We start from the raw sequence: 15,692 nt of genomic DNA on the forward strand, positions 1-15,692 counted from the left end.
TGCAATAGCTGTTCATAAGTAATCAAAATCTATACCATCGCTGGGACTCTTTGAAAGCTTTGTAAAAGTTTGACATCACATTATATTTATGGCTAAATCACGAGATCTACTTTACTCTATTCATATGAGATAAAATCAATATTTTGGTATTGCAATTTTTAATAATTCATTCTCATATCTAAGATGATCTATGCAAATGCTTCGATAGTTTACACTTTTTATTGTCATTTTCCCAATAATGTCGTATGTTCAAATTTTTAAAAAGAATTAATGCAGTTATTGAATATCGCGTGCATTAGGCAACTACGTTGAGATGAGTTCAACGATTGAAATCGAATTCAGAGCCAAGAAGGGCGAACCAAAGTGTAATTGAATGGCACGATCATCGGGTGTTATTACCTATAGACCCGACTGATTTATACGACATTTTCATGAATTGAACCGATTTCCAGCTCATGCTCAAGCTTGGCACAACCAAATGTAGGCGTCTAATGAATTCGATCTCAAGCGGTGATTGTTTGTATGTCTTGAATATGTATAATAGGAGAAATCAGCGATTTCTGTATAACTCTGACTAGACACCCATTATGATCATATTTTCAACGTGCATATTTTATGCACCATTCTACGATAAATAATTGACAAACTCATAAATCCATTTTTGAGCAAGAATATTCAAATTTCTTTTTTTATTTTTGGCGAATAAGTCGAAAGCTAAATAATGACGTCTCTTTTTTTCGAGTGAAAAAAAAAATTAAAAAAAAACTACGGTGTCCAATGTAAATTCACTTCATAAGTTGTTTACTCACTGGTTACAAAATACAAGACACCATATACATACACGACAAATACACACGCAAAATCAACTCACTGCGAAAAGGGTAAAAACAGCATAAAACTTGTCAAGCAATGCTTATACGTTTACATTTTGAGGCGTTTACGAATACATGCAGAAAAAAAAAACTTTCACTCATTATCGGCTTGTTAAAGCCTCTACTCTACTGGAGTATAAACATCACATCATTGCATTGAAACTGAAACCAACTCCGAAACCTGTTTTTCTCATACATTTTCATTTTCGATTCACAAAACACACTTTGGATTGCACTTTGCGCGGTGCATATATCTGTAAAAGAAAAAAAAAGTGGTCCAATTTGGTCTGATACCGTCGTCACATCGTCAAAACTGTTCAATCGTCTGTCTTATGGTATGATATTCTATCATGATTGAGCCTCAAAAATTGCTGTCAATCAAAGATGAAACTATGCAGACAACGTTAAGAATTTGACCATCACACAGCGTGTGTGAATTTGACCATCACACGGCAAGGCTGGCTCCCGTTGTCCTTTGTCCATGGAATTATTCACTTATCTTCAGGCACTTTAACAAACCCCAACAACGTCACATAATTATATTATCGTTATTAGTTCAGGAAATTATGAAAATCAGCATATAAATTTGGCCAGCATAGAATGAATGTCGAAAGATGCCTCATTATAATGAAAGGTATAATTTGCCGCAAAGTCCCGCATGCACATGATATAATCATTAAAACGGTAATAAAAACACAAAACAAAAAATCATTTCATTTTCTTGGTCCAGCGCGCCGGAGATGCATTCATCAACAATTGTCATAAGTGCCAACAGTTGCATACACGGTTGGAACGTTTGGAATGTCCAAATTCTGACAGTAAATTAAGTTGTATACCAAATTACGATGATCGTGTATTAAATGAAATAATTATCCATCATATTCAAAGCGAAAATCTCGCCCATAAATATTAAATTTATGCATATTGTATTTGGGAATTTCATCTTCTGCAATGAAGCTGTTATGCTCTGTTCATGTTAGCATGTCACTAGCATGAGGCATCCAATGGTCAAAGTCCTTGACAACCGCATCATTGCGTCATACGCAATAATAATAATAATAATAATAATAATTCGTATTTTCGAAGAATGAAAGAAAAAATTACCGGAGGAAACCGAATTGCATCAGTTCTTCGTGATCTACGTTTAAACACTGGGCAGAATGAGCATATAGTTTATTCACGTCCATGTAATTCGAACTCCTTTGATTTGCTCGCATATTTTTTTTCTGTTGGTGGGAAATGAAAGAAAGAAAAATCTACAGAATATACTGTTTTACACACGCTTTACTTCAAGCATACATTTAAAATAATTATTAACATGTATTGAAACCAAATCAATGCAGTGATTACAAAGCGGAATGGGTAAAGCAAGCATATTCACTGCAGACATACATGTTGTTGTTTCTGCTGCTGCTGCTGCTGTTACAAATGTGTTTTGATAGTATGATGCTAAACATAATTGCCTTTTGTGCACTATAGTCGCTAGTTAAAAACGTCACTTGATCAAATTCAATTGCAAATTTTCGGCCCAATGGCAATGTGAGCACATGTGTGACGTGTAACAGCATGCGCCTTTAACCATTCATCACATAAAATGTTGTATATCATGTATATATCTTTTGACGATTATTGTATGCCTGCATCAAATTGCTATGTTGGCGAGCATCAGAAGCGAACGGTAGACGAACACAAAACACCCAAAGGTCAAAAGGGTATATTTATTTATTCTTCTTTTATTGTTTATTAATATGTTTTTCCAAGGCATGCTGAAGAGAGCAATATGACACATCGTGTTGAGGTGGGCGGTAATAGCGGCACGTGCAAATATCAACGTGTACGGTTGAAAGTCTTGCCTCCTTTGTTTAAACAACGGTTGACGGTATTTTAAGTAGCTGTGTATTGTTTTGTAATTGTTGTTGTCTAGCAAAAAGTGTTTCGTTAATAAACCAGTACTTAATACACATTTCACAAAGCCCATTTGAAAATAATGAAGTGATCAGAATATTTAATTATCACACGATATGTTTGCATCCACTTTTATTGGGCATTTGAATGTTTTGTTTTTTTCCCCTTTAAACGCCATGTAACGGTTATTTTTTTTACTCTTTCCCAAATTTCATTTCTTTTTTTATAGGGAAATTATTTCGTGTAGCTTTTGCCATATTATTTTCACTTTGATTTCATTTGCATGCAGAATCAAGTGTTGATCAATGGTGTTGCACATAACATTCGGAATGCACAAAGTCTTTCATTACGAGTGTTGGTCTCTTGCACTGTTTTTTTTTAAATTCAACTTCAACGTTATGCGTGCACAATGCGTACACACTGATCATTTCTGGGCGCTTTGAGATGGCATGTAAAAACGAAACTCGTCTGTATACGCCAATATTGTGTTCATTTCTTAAATATTTGCGCATTTTGCATGCAATGCAACGACGCAGTCATTCTCAATTCACTTTAGCGGACAAAGTGAAAAGAGCCAGACAAATGAAATGTGAAGCGGCCAAAATATCCATTTCATTGCAATGATTTTTTTTTAAAGCAATTAGATAACTGTTTTTGTTTTCGTGTGCTTTTTCTCGCGGTGGAAATCGAGACGCCACTGTACTACATAATCAGATTGATACCGAAACAAAAATTAAATATTACAGTCGAGCCAATGAGAAAAGAGAAAATTAATTTTACAAAAATAACACACCTTTTGCTTGAACTAACGGTTTTGATACGGTACTGTGGAATATGCGATAAATGGCGTGACAACTGAAATTGTTCATTAAACTGATGGTTTTGCATGCAATTGCTCGTAATTGCTCTGTAGGAATAGAAATCTATTTTTTGTTTGGAAAAATTTAATATGCAACGATTTCGTTTCTCTCGTCATTTGATTCTCCTGGGTAGTTGTGAAATGTTTCCTCGAAACTGTTTCTATGTTATTCCTTTAACACAAAATTGTCGCAATATTTAATATAACTTTTCTTCTACTTTCTGTCGTTCATTGAACTGAGAAATGTATATAGGTATTTATGCATAGGGCTAATCAAATTGTCGAATTTGATTCCGTACCATCCGTACATTTGGAAGTTAAACGTCAAGATCAATGCCACTGTTATTGTTGTTGTTATGTTTTGCGTTAGTTCATCTTTTGGCTAAACACAATCGCGTTGTTTCTTAAGTAGCTCTAGTGTTTCAGATTACTGAATGCAAATAACACAGCAAACTCGATACAATACTCGCGATACGTATAGAAACAATCAACATGCCAATGATCTACAATATGAGCGCAAGCAGTACAATTTCGAATAGGTTCAGTAGGGATTGCTTGAAATCAGGAATAATAAACATAGTTGCAACTATTTATTCATCCTGATGAATGGATTTATGATGGAGATTGTAGTGTCTACGTTTTTTTTTGCGAAACTATACACGGTTTGCAAACAATTTGCTGTTAACAAACAAATGAAAAGAAAGAAATCACATGAATTGTATGCTTCAATGCTTCTGTGTGCGATATAACAAACCAAGAGGAACAACTTTTCATAGACTTGGTCAGATATGTTGCACTTTAATGCACTTTAGATCGTTGTTGTTGTCGTTTTTTTTTATTGCCACTAGACTGGCCAATGCATGATAACTTGAACAGATTTAGGACACATTGAAAATATTTTGTAACCTCCAAGCAAATTAGCCTCCAGCATGTAACTTTTTCCACCTATAAATTGTTCATATTTACATTATTGTAGTTTCAACGCGTCACACATGAATGAACTTAAAGAAATATGATGGGCAATCAATTATTTCTTTGTCGAAAAGCAAAAATTTATAGGCATTTGTAGAAATCGCTCATATAAATATGTCCCTTCTACGCTGAGCACGTTGATCATGAAATTTACTGTGTCACAAATTAATCTAAGACTTGCATGCGATAATCGAGTATGATTAAATTTCCAATGGTTTCTTTTTGTCGAGATTCAGCTTGCGGCACGGGATTTGCAGCTAGAAAGTGAGATGGTTACGTTTGCTTCTTCTTTTTTTTCCTTGAAAAGCCTTACAGTTGTCACGCATGACTTTCCTTATCGAAATAATTGAAATATACATAAATAAACCAATTGCAATTCATAAGTGATATAAGAGAAGAAAAAACCAAACTGTGTTCATAATGCAGTTTTTGGCGTTGAAAGTCGATGACCTCGGCCGACTAAATATTTTTTTTTTTTTACAACGCGTACCAATTAAGTGGCATTGAACTAAGTACAAGTGAAATTGAATCAGGTGATCTGATTTAATGGCAAGAACAAGCCTGCAGAATGGAAAGTAAAAGAACAAACACCGCTCAAAATGCGGTAGAGCGCATGGAGGATGAAAAAAAACGGCCCAAAAAACACACAATAAATTTTCGTGGATGACTTGAAAAAAAGACACACACACACGAAAGTCTGGCCATAACGATTCGATGTGTTGCTTCTCTGTAGTGCATCTACTTTCATAATGCACATAAATCACTGCATGCTGTGAAATAAATCAATGAGATATCTAACAGATTTTATGTTCGTTTTGTTTTGGATGTTTCTTTCTTATATCGCTCTCTTTTCACTGCATTGTTCCTTTGTTGTTTGATCCGTTCGACCGCGAAATAGGCACTGTGAGAAGGGAGAGCGAGAGAGAGAGAGAAAGAATTAAAAAGATACGTTTTTTTTTCTTTGGTTCGACCAATGAACAAATATTCGATATACCAAGCCATCGCAATTTGACTACATCTCTTTGCAGTTCGTACATTAAAATACGCGCTGTGCACTGCGTACACCAACACACAATTACACATATGCTCAATTTGGATGTATTTTTTTTGGTGTCTTGAGATTGTTTTGCTCATTTTGATTCTGTAGTTACTTGTCGCTTTCGTTCGTACCCGAACAAGATTTTTTACACAATCGATTTCATTCCGCAAAGTGGAAAAAATGAAAATGCATTGAAAACGTAATCACAACTGAATGTTGTGTATGAGCAGGGAGCGCGCGAGCGCATGGTTCGCATCGCATAGCACACAGCACAAAACAGCTTTCAAATGAGTTTGATAGCATGCCAAATGCAAGAACCAGAAGAACAGCATCGTCAACCAAATTCAAACACATGATAAACAAGAATAAACGAGGTGTGTGCTACACAGTGAAGCATAATTCGTAGGTCGCGTTTATTCTCATGTGCCCATGGCATGAACAATACACAATTGATGTGATATAATCACGCGCGTCTAACTTAACTGAAGCCACAACATGGAAACCGCATAAAAAACGACATAAGCCAAAAAATAGCTAATCGAATCAAAAATTAAAGGACGCTGATAAGGCAAGAGCCCAAGAAGTAGGAAAAATAGAATGAAAACCTCGATACGAAATTATTTTGCCTGTTTCGCTCATTCTGACTAAAGTGTGTGTATTGCATAATTTTGCTTGTGGAATTGGCTAATTTTTACACTTTAATAACATACAATTTTGGCTTTTGATTTAATTTTGAATCTCTTTTTTGAGCTTGTTCCTTAATTGCTTCGGTTTCTCACACTCCAATATTCACATACACGAGCAAAAGGAACGTGTCTTCATTTCCCATTCAATGTCTCTACCGTTTATTTGGCGCAATTTTCAATGTTTGATTGCATTTGAAATGCTTCAACTTCTTCATTCACGTTCTTCTTCGTTTGAACCTGTTCATTGCCAGTTGCCAAAAGTGAAGCATGTGTCGTGGTGTGCATATATGTGCGATCATTATGTAAGTTTCGTCTCCAGTAATCACCGCTAAAAGCAAAAAAGTAAAAAAAAATGCAAATACGTATCTTCAAAAGCATCCATTGGAATGATGATTTTGTTTTTAGATCCGAAAACGAAACACGAACCGCTTTTAATTCATTATTAATTTTATGTTCATGGTGCACAATTTCGCATATTTAAAATTTTACGATCATTTTTTGTGTGGCATTTCTCAACTTAGCACGATTCTAACGGCCACTGTTTCTTCCTTTCTCTCTCTCTCTCTCTCTCTCTCTCTCTCTCTCTCTCTCTCTCTCTCTCTCTCTCTCTCTCTCTCTCTCTCTCTCGGTTTCGGTTTCGGATTTTCCCTTTTCCAACTCAATTTTCATTATTATCGCGGATGATTTGCCGACGAACGCATCTTTGTTGCTTAAATGCATCTGAGATTGTTGTGCGTTTGTAATCCTTTTGCGTTTCCTGATTCAGCATTCCGACAGTGTGCATGCTTCAATGTCGTATTGCATAAAATCGAACCTCCAATTCGGAATGCATTTGCTCTGTTGTGTCGGAGCGATTACGATCATGCATCGATTTTTGTGCTTGTGTGTAATTTCGTTTTTCTCCGTTTGCCAATTTCATGCTTTCGTGTGCGGTTGCTCTGTACAAACGGTCACGTATTAAGTTTAATGATATAAATTGTGGGCTTCGGTTGCCATTTGAAATGAATTTTATTTCTTTTTCTCAATTTTGGATATTTTGCATAAAGTCAGCAAATGATGAAATATTCTTGTGCCGCCTGTAATCGAATTGTGTTTTTTTCCCTCCAATAACGGTAAATCATTATGAGATATTGAAATATTTATAACTGGCCAAAATTTGGACACAAATTAGAATTTTGGTTCGCATACCGTCAATGTCCTGCAAGGGAATCAATTCCATTGTATCTTACAATTCTTACATCAAAATTTACGAAGTTTATTATTTAAAATCGATGACAATCGCAAATTAAATTTATTTTTCTCACCAAAATATGCATTCATAATAAAATTCTCGCATTTGAATATCTTTCAAATACATACACACAGATGATGCAAATAAAGAGCAAAATTTCAATAAAAAAAACAGTTAATTCATTTGTAAGTTACTTTGTAATAAACGCAGAGATGCCATGCATGCAAGAGTTTAGGCGAAACACAAAGACAAAGACAACGCGAACGTAACGCTAAGTGAACCTCTCAAACGAAACGGTTTACATTCACTTCGTTTTTTTTTAGTATTCCGAAGTAGTAACATATTGGATCGCAGATCATTAATCCTCATATTCTCTCTCGTCTCGCCCAATTGAAATAATTGACTGCATACTTTAGTGCAAATAGATTTATTATTCATTTCTGGCTGCACAATAAAACGAACGATGAGAGAAGAAAGTGTGGCGCACTTATTATTTATGAGCTCTCACATAGCATCGCATTTTTCAGTGTACGCGCGAGGCATTATATTCGACATCATCAGCGGCAAACAACAACAGCAAATGCTAATTGCTCTATACTTGATCGATATAAGTGATGCTCTGCTCGATTTGATTGAGACTTGAATCCAAAGATGCCATAATCTTGTTGTTTTTCATATTCAACGGAAAATCATGCGTTCAATTCAAGTGCGCAAAACTTCATTCAAGTCCGCCTTTTTTTTATTTAAACAACAACAACAAAAAAGTTGTCGTAAAATGACGTTAAAATTTACCGGAATGAAATGATGATCAACCATCAGTCGTACTCCAATTACTTTGAATGTATACAAAGCGAATATAACAGGTACATTTAATATCATCATTGTAGTTTCTCTGCGGCAAATTCCATCTGGTGCTATTTTCACTTTTCCATAGTTTTCCATAGATATACCATAAATATTAACGATTATTGTTGCAAATATGACAGCCCTATGCCATAATTATCTAATTGGAATGCTTGATGCTTTGAATGGCTCTTCTGAAGCGGATAGAGTGTATGAAGCGCATTGAGTGTCATATAAAATGTCCTCTAATGAAATGAATCAATGATTCATCAATAAACTTTTGATTTATTTAGTTTCACTTCCTACATTGCTGCTGCTTTGATTATTTTTTTTTACAGAGAGAGATTTGTTTAAAAACCGTTTACTACAACTCTACTTCCTTATTATCGACCAATTCACATCATTCAACTACCGTATTAAATTGAAACTAGTGAGTGCACTAGACAATTATGTGTTTTCAAAACCCCAAGAAAAGTATGAACAGTAAATTGGCTGTTTTTCTTTTAAATAAAACCCATTCACGCTATTATTATGGAGATATTCATATTGCTCTATACAACTATTCAAAATACGGTCATTTGAAATCAGTTTTCAAACACAACATGTTAATATTACCATGTGTATATGCTGATTTACGCGGCAATTTATGTAGAAAAATTGGCGAATACATTTCTATTAGTGAGACGTAAAAGAACGCAAGTTGGTCCAACTTCGTAGCAATAAAGAGAAGTATGTTTCATTGCAACTAATAATGGTTAAAAGAATGTATGTTCGTTTTTAGCGGGTCCTCGTGGTTTTTCACTGTTTCCGCGGAACTGGTAAGGAATAACAACTTGGTGTTTTCGACAAAAATGTAGCACTCAAGGTCTTCTATAACATTGCTGAAGTCAGTTATCTCTTATCTCTTATCAGTTCCGCGAAAAGCGCGAAAAATGATAAGAAAAAAAAAGTTCTATATAAAATTTGCTTTTTTATGTGCGCGATTTGCGCGCAACTGATAAGAGATAAGAGATAGTTGTCTTCAGCAATGTTATAGGAGACCTCAAGTACTACAACTTTGCCGAAGACACCAAGTTGTTATTCCTTATCAGTTCCGCGGAAACCGTGAAAAACCGCGGAGGCTAGACGGGATGCCAACATACTTCCTTTTAACGCAGATAGAATCAACAGAAAACATACTTTCCTTTTCAAAAATATAAATCGACAAAAAACATACATTCTTTTACGTCTCACGAATAGATTTCAAATCATCATATTTGATCGACATTCGCGATGATAACTGTCGAAAAATCCAAATAAACCAAAATTTTACAGCTTCATTAACATTCTTAATAATCTCGTCATGTCTTTTCCCAATATCCATTTTTAGGAACACATTCAAGAAGTTTTAGATAAGTGGACTCAAATCGATGACGAAATATGGGCCAAGGTGATCGTATTCGAACGTAATCGGAGAGTGGCCAAAGCATATGCACGAGCACCAGTATTAACGATAAATGGCTCTGACGATGGTTTTGATGGTATGAGGTAAGTGCCAGATAAGAGACTATTCAATCCCAAATGAGTACGTAATGGACAGTTCCCGTATCCTCTGTGTGCGTTTGTGTCTGTTGCCTCTCTCTCTCTCTCTCTCTCTCTCTCTCTCTCTCTTTCCCCTGTATCGCAGTGATAAACCGACCACTTGGTTCACACAACTTTTTTTTCTCAGCTCTTCATTTCATAATTATATGCCTTAATAACGATTAACGACGGACAATCGATATAATATGTGATTTATGTCGTGAGAGAACATCTAAATTTGTTGCCCACTTAATGAATACCAGCAATAAAAAGTTTCGCGTAAGTTTCATTCGACTAAAAGATGTTCGTTTTCATAGACTCAGTGAATTTTTTTTCATACGTGCCATATTCATATGAAAGTTTTTCGTACTGTCCGATCAGTTTTTTTGTCCCTACCATTGCGTACCAATGCGCAATACATTATCACGGTAAGAGCGATGATATTCACGGTGATACTAATTACGATTTTTGAGAGTTAAAATTTGTTTGAGCTGAAGGCTATTTTTCAATAACATGTATGTGGACACAGATGGATACAATTGTTGATGAACAAATAGAGGGAAAAAATGGTCTAAACACTTTCTAAAAGTGATGATAATGAACTTAAGTGTTTTTGGATGCGCAGCTCAGAATTTACGTTTTTGCAAAAATGCATTTGCGTTCCAAGTTAAGATCATTTCTACAATGCCAATTCTATTCTCATCGACACAATTGTACTTTAGCTCTGCAGGTGCCCTACAGATCTGCGTTTTGAGATATTTCTATAAAAGCTATATGTATGAAGATTGTCGTTTCATTATATGTAAAAATAATGAAATGGTTCATTTTTGTCGAAAGAAATAAAAAATGTGGACAGGTTCATCAAGCTCTTATGACTTGTCATTGATATTGATCATCTGTGTCAGATAACGAGACAGCTCACATAAATGGATGACCTTAATTAATTAAATCAAAATGATTGGTGAGTTTCAGGTTCAGAGTTGATTACGTTATACTCTCCCATTCCCACTTTAAAGCTATACCAAATACATACTCTCCTTTAATGTAATGAAATTTAAATCAAATTTCCATTAATCACCGGAGAACATGCTCGACTTTCTGAAAATTCAAATCGAACACGGCCTATAGAAATGGCCTAAAATAATTTTTCAACAAATTACTACAAAATGAAATGATAAGATTTCGTTGGCACGATTATACTTTTTCCTCTGTTAGATAGAGAGATGTATAAGATGTGACCTGAAAACAATTTTTTTAAAAACCAAAAGATTCATCCAAACATTGAAAGTGATAAACTGAATGAACGAATTAAGTTAAACGCAGAAATATCAACGAATTGTTGTGCAATTCGATTCGCTCGCAATGAATGTACACTCTGGCACATTTGTAAATTGCAACCCAATAAATTACATACGGATATTTGATACGTACCGTCACATACATATTTATAAATGAGTGACGGGTGCTGCATACGGTCGATATTGCTTCACAATAATGAATTGGTTGGATGCAAAAAAAAAACAATATTCAAAACTCTGGAGAAGAAAAAGTAAAAAAAAACTGAAACATTCCGACGATCAACGATATAGTAAAAAAAATGAAACGGATCGACGACGTCGAAAGACGGCCACAAACCTTGATATTCATTAAATGTCAAAATAAATTTGCATTATTTTTTAATTTCAAAGAGGCTGACGATGGCGATGCGTTCACCACTATCGTCAAGCCGACCGCATCCGTGTTGAACAGCGATTCGGTTTTTTTGCTGCCAAAATCGAAACCGTCACTAAAGCTACGGATTAAACTGCTAAAATAGATTGAGTTGAAATTCGCATGAAAAAATATACACATTGTCTTTTTTGTTCGAGATGTGCATTCACCGATGTTATTGATGTTGCTGCTGCACGACGTTTCACAAGGAAAAAAGAACGGAAGACTCATATAAATGATGAGGATGAATGGATTTGGTGTGCACTGCTTATGCATACACGTGGGTACGAATACATGTGAAGGTCTTTTCGTAAACCGACATCATATTTATACCTTCCTTTTTGACGGAACGCACCAATGCGCAGCTTCTTTTTCATGTCAATCAGGCACAAATAGTTCATGATATGAAATTTTTCGTTCGATCGAATAACAAAATCCACTATCTTCATATCAACTTGTTGGACCAACAATGTTAATATGCAGCACCACTTACACAGAAGTTATGTCAATAAATTGTTTAAATGATAGATAGAAATAGAAAAATCATTTAAGTAACGTGGAAAACTTAGCTAAATACACAAGTGATATAAAAAGCAATGTACCTGTACGTCGTGATGAAATAGTAAAATACAAAAGAAACAAATACACAAATTATATTCACATTGAAACGGATAACCGATGTAAATCAGTATCGACTTTGTGATCGAAAATAAAGCGAAAGAGGAGTAAAACAATGGCAATATATAGCTGTGTATGAGATTTGCGAAGATGGAAATAAGACATATTGGCTGAAATGAGTGATTCACTCAGAATTTCAGCTCCTATAATATTTTACGAGGCATCCATCAATCGAATAAGATTATGATGTACGCTCAAACTCTTTTGATTGCGATCAACGAAAGCAGTTAATTTATGTATGTTCAGAATTTGTAAAGGCATTGCTGGCTGGGTCGAAGAATGAGAAAAATTATAAGAATGGCAAAACAAAAGGCCATTTGATGCAGTAGAATGAAGCACACCTGTTTGTGACTGAATGGACGCTCTGAACTCACCGAACTCAACTGTTCATATATTTTTTCGTCATTATTGTGATGCCAGGTATAAATTCAACGAAACTCAACCGGAAATACCAATTGCTGACCAAAAAGGTTGACGATTTTAGCCAATTTAGGTGATGACAAAAATGGAGTTCTTTGGCCGCTATTGTTTTAAGATTTTCTTAAATTCATCCTCACTTTTGTTTGTTTTGTTTATATTCTTCATGCACCGTATATTGGGAGATTATCGAAAGCAAATGTTTAACCTTGCCGCGATGATGTTTGTGTAGATGAAGTGATACCAATTCAGATTTTCTTCTTTCATTGTTGAAGTTTCGTTCTCGTTTGGCCGTCACCAGATCAAATGAAATGATAGATGACAGATTATTTTGCTATTTTACCACGGCTAAAAGTTTATTGTTTCTTAAAGCTTCTGTCCGGATGTTTCCGTTTTTTTTATTGTCATCGACATCGAATCGTTAAACCAACATGGACTACGTCAAATAATACGTTTGCCTCTTGAAGTTGAAATTGAATTAATTTTTTTATTGCTATTTATATGTTTCATATTCAACTCGTGTCAGTTCCTAGTATAGAATTTCACATACCTATAAATCGGTTTGGGGGTAGTGTATGTCTATTAGAGAAAACTAGAAGATACTAAAAGTTTAATAGCCATTTTATTTGCATTTTTACAATATAGAATACATGGTAAAGAACTGTCGAACTTACTAGAAAATATGGATAGATTTTTTTTTTTGAAGCAGCGGACAAGAGTTAAATTTCAATAAAAGATGTATGGATTTTGATTAAATGTTTATTCTGGTAGACTTCTATTCATTCATTTGGGCATTCTTGAGAGGAACTTCATGTGACTGAAGCAAAAATGAAAACTCATGAATAAGTACACCTATTGTAACCTTGTTAGTTATTAGTTTTGTACATTCCGGTACATAATTTTTTTTCAACAATTCATTTAAATACATAAAACTGTACATGCAAATGCTCAATGTGTTCACCGCTTATGGGGACAGAAATTGAATGAAACAAAGATTTAATTTTTTTTTGAAAGAGAAAAATAAGACAGAAGAAACAAAACAAGCTGAACGCTAAAACACCCAGCCCACGAGCAAGGCAATCAGCAAACGAAATGCTCTCTCCCTGTCTCTCTGTATGTATAATATCATACACGCATATTTCATGCAGCCCGTTTCATTTGTTTGTCATTTTCCATATGATGCTGAAATGACTTTTGTTTTCGTGTTGCATGTTGTTAATTTTTTTTTTCTTCATGGCAGCAAATTAGTTTTGCATAAAAGCGCATGTAAAACAGCTTAAAGCATTTCGTCAAATGGCAACGCCGTACTTGTATTGAATTGCAGCCAACACCGAACATTGTTGGCGATTTCATAGATAAATGTGTAATTCGTTATGCTTTGAAGATAGACTAATCACCATGAAGACGAAAAATGATTAAATCGACATCTGTTCGGTAGTTTTGGATGTAGTATGTTCTGGATTTCTTCAAAAAACTGTATCTTCATGTTCGTTTGAATAGTATTGCAATAAAAGGTTTCTTTTTGTATGCAGAATACCTACATCAATTACAATTACAATTATAAATTAGTAACGCTCGCATGGAAAAGAAACGAAGAGATCGTTGTTCGGAAATAAAAAAGAACAGCAATAAATAAATTTATTTTTTAAATGACCTGGGAAATTAGTTTGGATGTCAAACGGAATAGTAAAATCCAACGATCCGGTGACAGATCATGTTCAATTCACCGAACGCGCAGTAATTTAATTTGTACTTGAATTTTGTATCACATCAAACAGCATGAGAGACGGTTTAAAGTGAACCTACAATTCATGCCATGCGATGCCAATTTATATTTAAAAATAAAACACAGCAACAACAACGAGAACGAAAGACAAAACGAAACGAAAATGCTGTAAAAGTTCAATCGATGCCATCATCTTCAGCCGATTTATAAACAAGTGTCCTCACATTTACGACTAAAACTGGTTACTTTTTTTTTTCTTCGCCAATATTTCGAATGTGACCCTGCAGACTGTAGTGACATTTGAAGAAGAGCATGAATGTTTTGTTTTATGCAGTTAAATGTAGCCGATCGCTATGAATTTGGAGAAGTGTGTTGGCATGTCGTTAACCGTACCCAATGATTCGAATGTAGGCCAACCTAGCGGCCGTATTATATACCAATGATCACATACGATGACAACATCACTCAAATAATCGAAAATAAATTTATTGCGATCAATTGATAAGGCTTGTTTATTGCATTGTAACGCCATTTCATTTGTTCAGAGCATTTATCCAATATACAGTGGTAGTTAATAATCGGGCCCAAATAAAACACTGGTCTCCAAAAGTAATTGAATTTCGATTACATATTGTACGTGGTGCAAACAACAATGGACTGACAATTTTTGAGTATTGCTGCTGTTGTTGTTTTGGTTGTTTTTTCTCTCTCGAATTTATGTAATCGGTTTTGTCTCAATGCAAAATTGTGTGCTCAAACTGAACGACTTATTGCTTCCTTATTCAGAACTGAGGCATTGCAGTAACTGCTTTGGGGCGACTGGCATTCGCTCGGCAAAATTCATTTTATTACGCAAGTTTGAAATCACAACTATCGTGCATTCGCTCCTACACGTCGAAAGACGACAAAAAGGAAATTATTACAGCAATAATAAAATGACACTTATCCGATTTGCATGATGTGCTGTTGAAGCTGTTTTCACTCTTACCGGTTAGTGGAAATGCAAGCGAGTTGTACAGTTTTCTCAAAGTGTTTTGGAACACAACTTTGTTTTTCTTCGGTGTCACCTTTTTTTTTACCAAATATCATACGATCTCTCATGTCGCGGTCAGGCCATTATATCATTATATTCCAAATGATCGCAGAATGATCGCAGAAAGAGCTTAAGTGATCGCCACGTTTGAACTTGAAATC

General features: G+C 35.0%; 1 protein-coding gene across 8 annotated transcripts in view; it reads left to right on the top strand.

Annotated features, from left to right (window-relative positions):
- Positions 1-15,692, top strand: part of LOC129574160 (uncharacterized) — a 76,985-nt gene that overhangs the window by 45,893 nt on the left and 15,400 nt on the right. For all 8 annotated transcript variants that reach the window (XM_055455668.1, XM_055455671.1, XM_055455669.1 and 5 more), the window contains one exon: positions 9,777-9,934. In XM_055455668.1, the coding sequence (XP_055311643.1) occupies positions 9,777-9,934 (158 nt within the window). The remainder of the gene's footprint in view (positions 1-9,776; positions 9,935-15,692) is intronic.

This window comes from Sitodiplosis mosellana, unplaced genomic scaffold, assembly GCF_009176505.1.
Source record: "Sitodiplosis mosellana isolate CC-2019 unplaced genomic scaffold, AAFC_SMos_1.0 Smas_scaffold_6150, whole genome shotgun sequence".
In the NCBI taxonomy this organism is placed as follows: domain Eukaryota; kingdom Metazoa; phylum Arthropoda; class Insecta; order Diptera; family Cecidomyiidae; genus Sitodiplosis; species Sitodiplosis mosellana.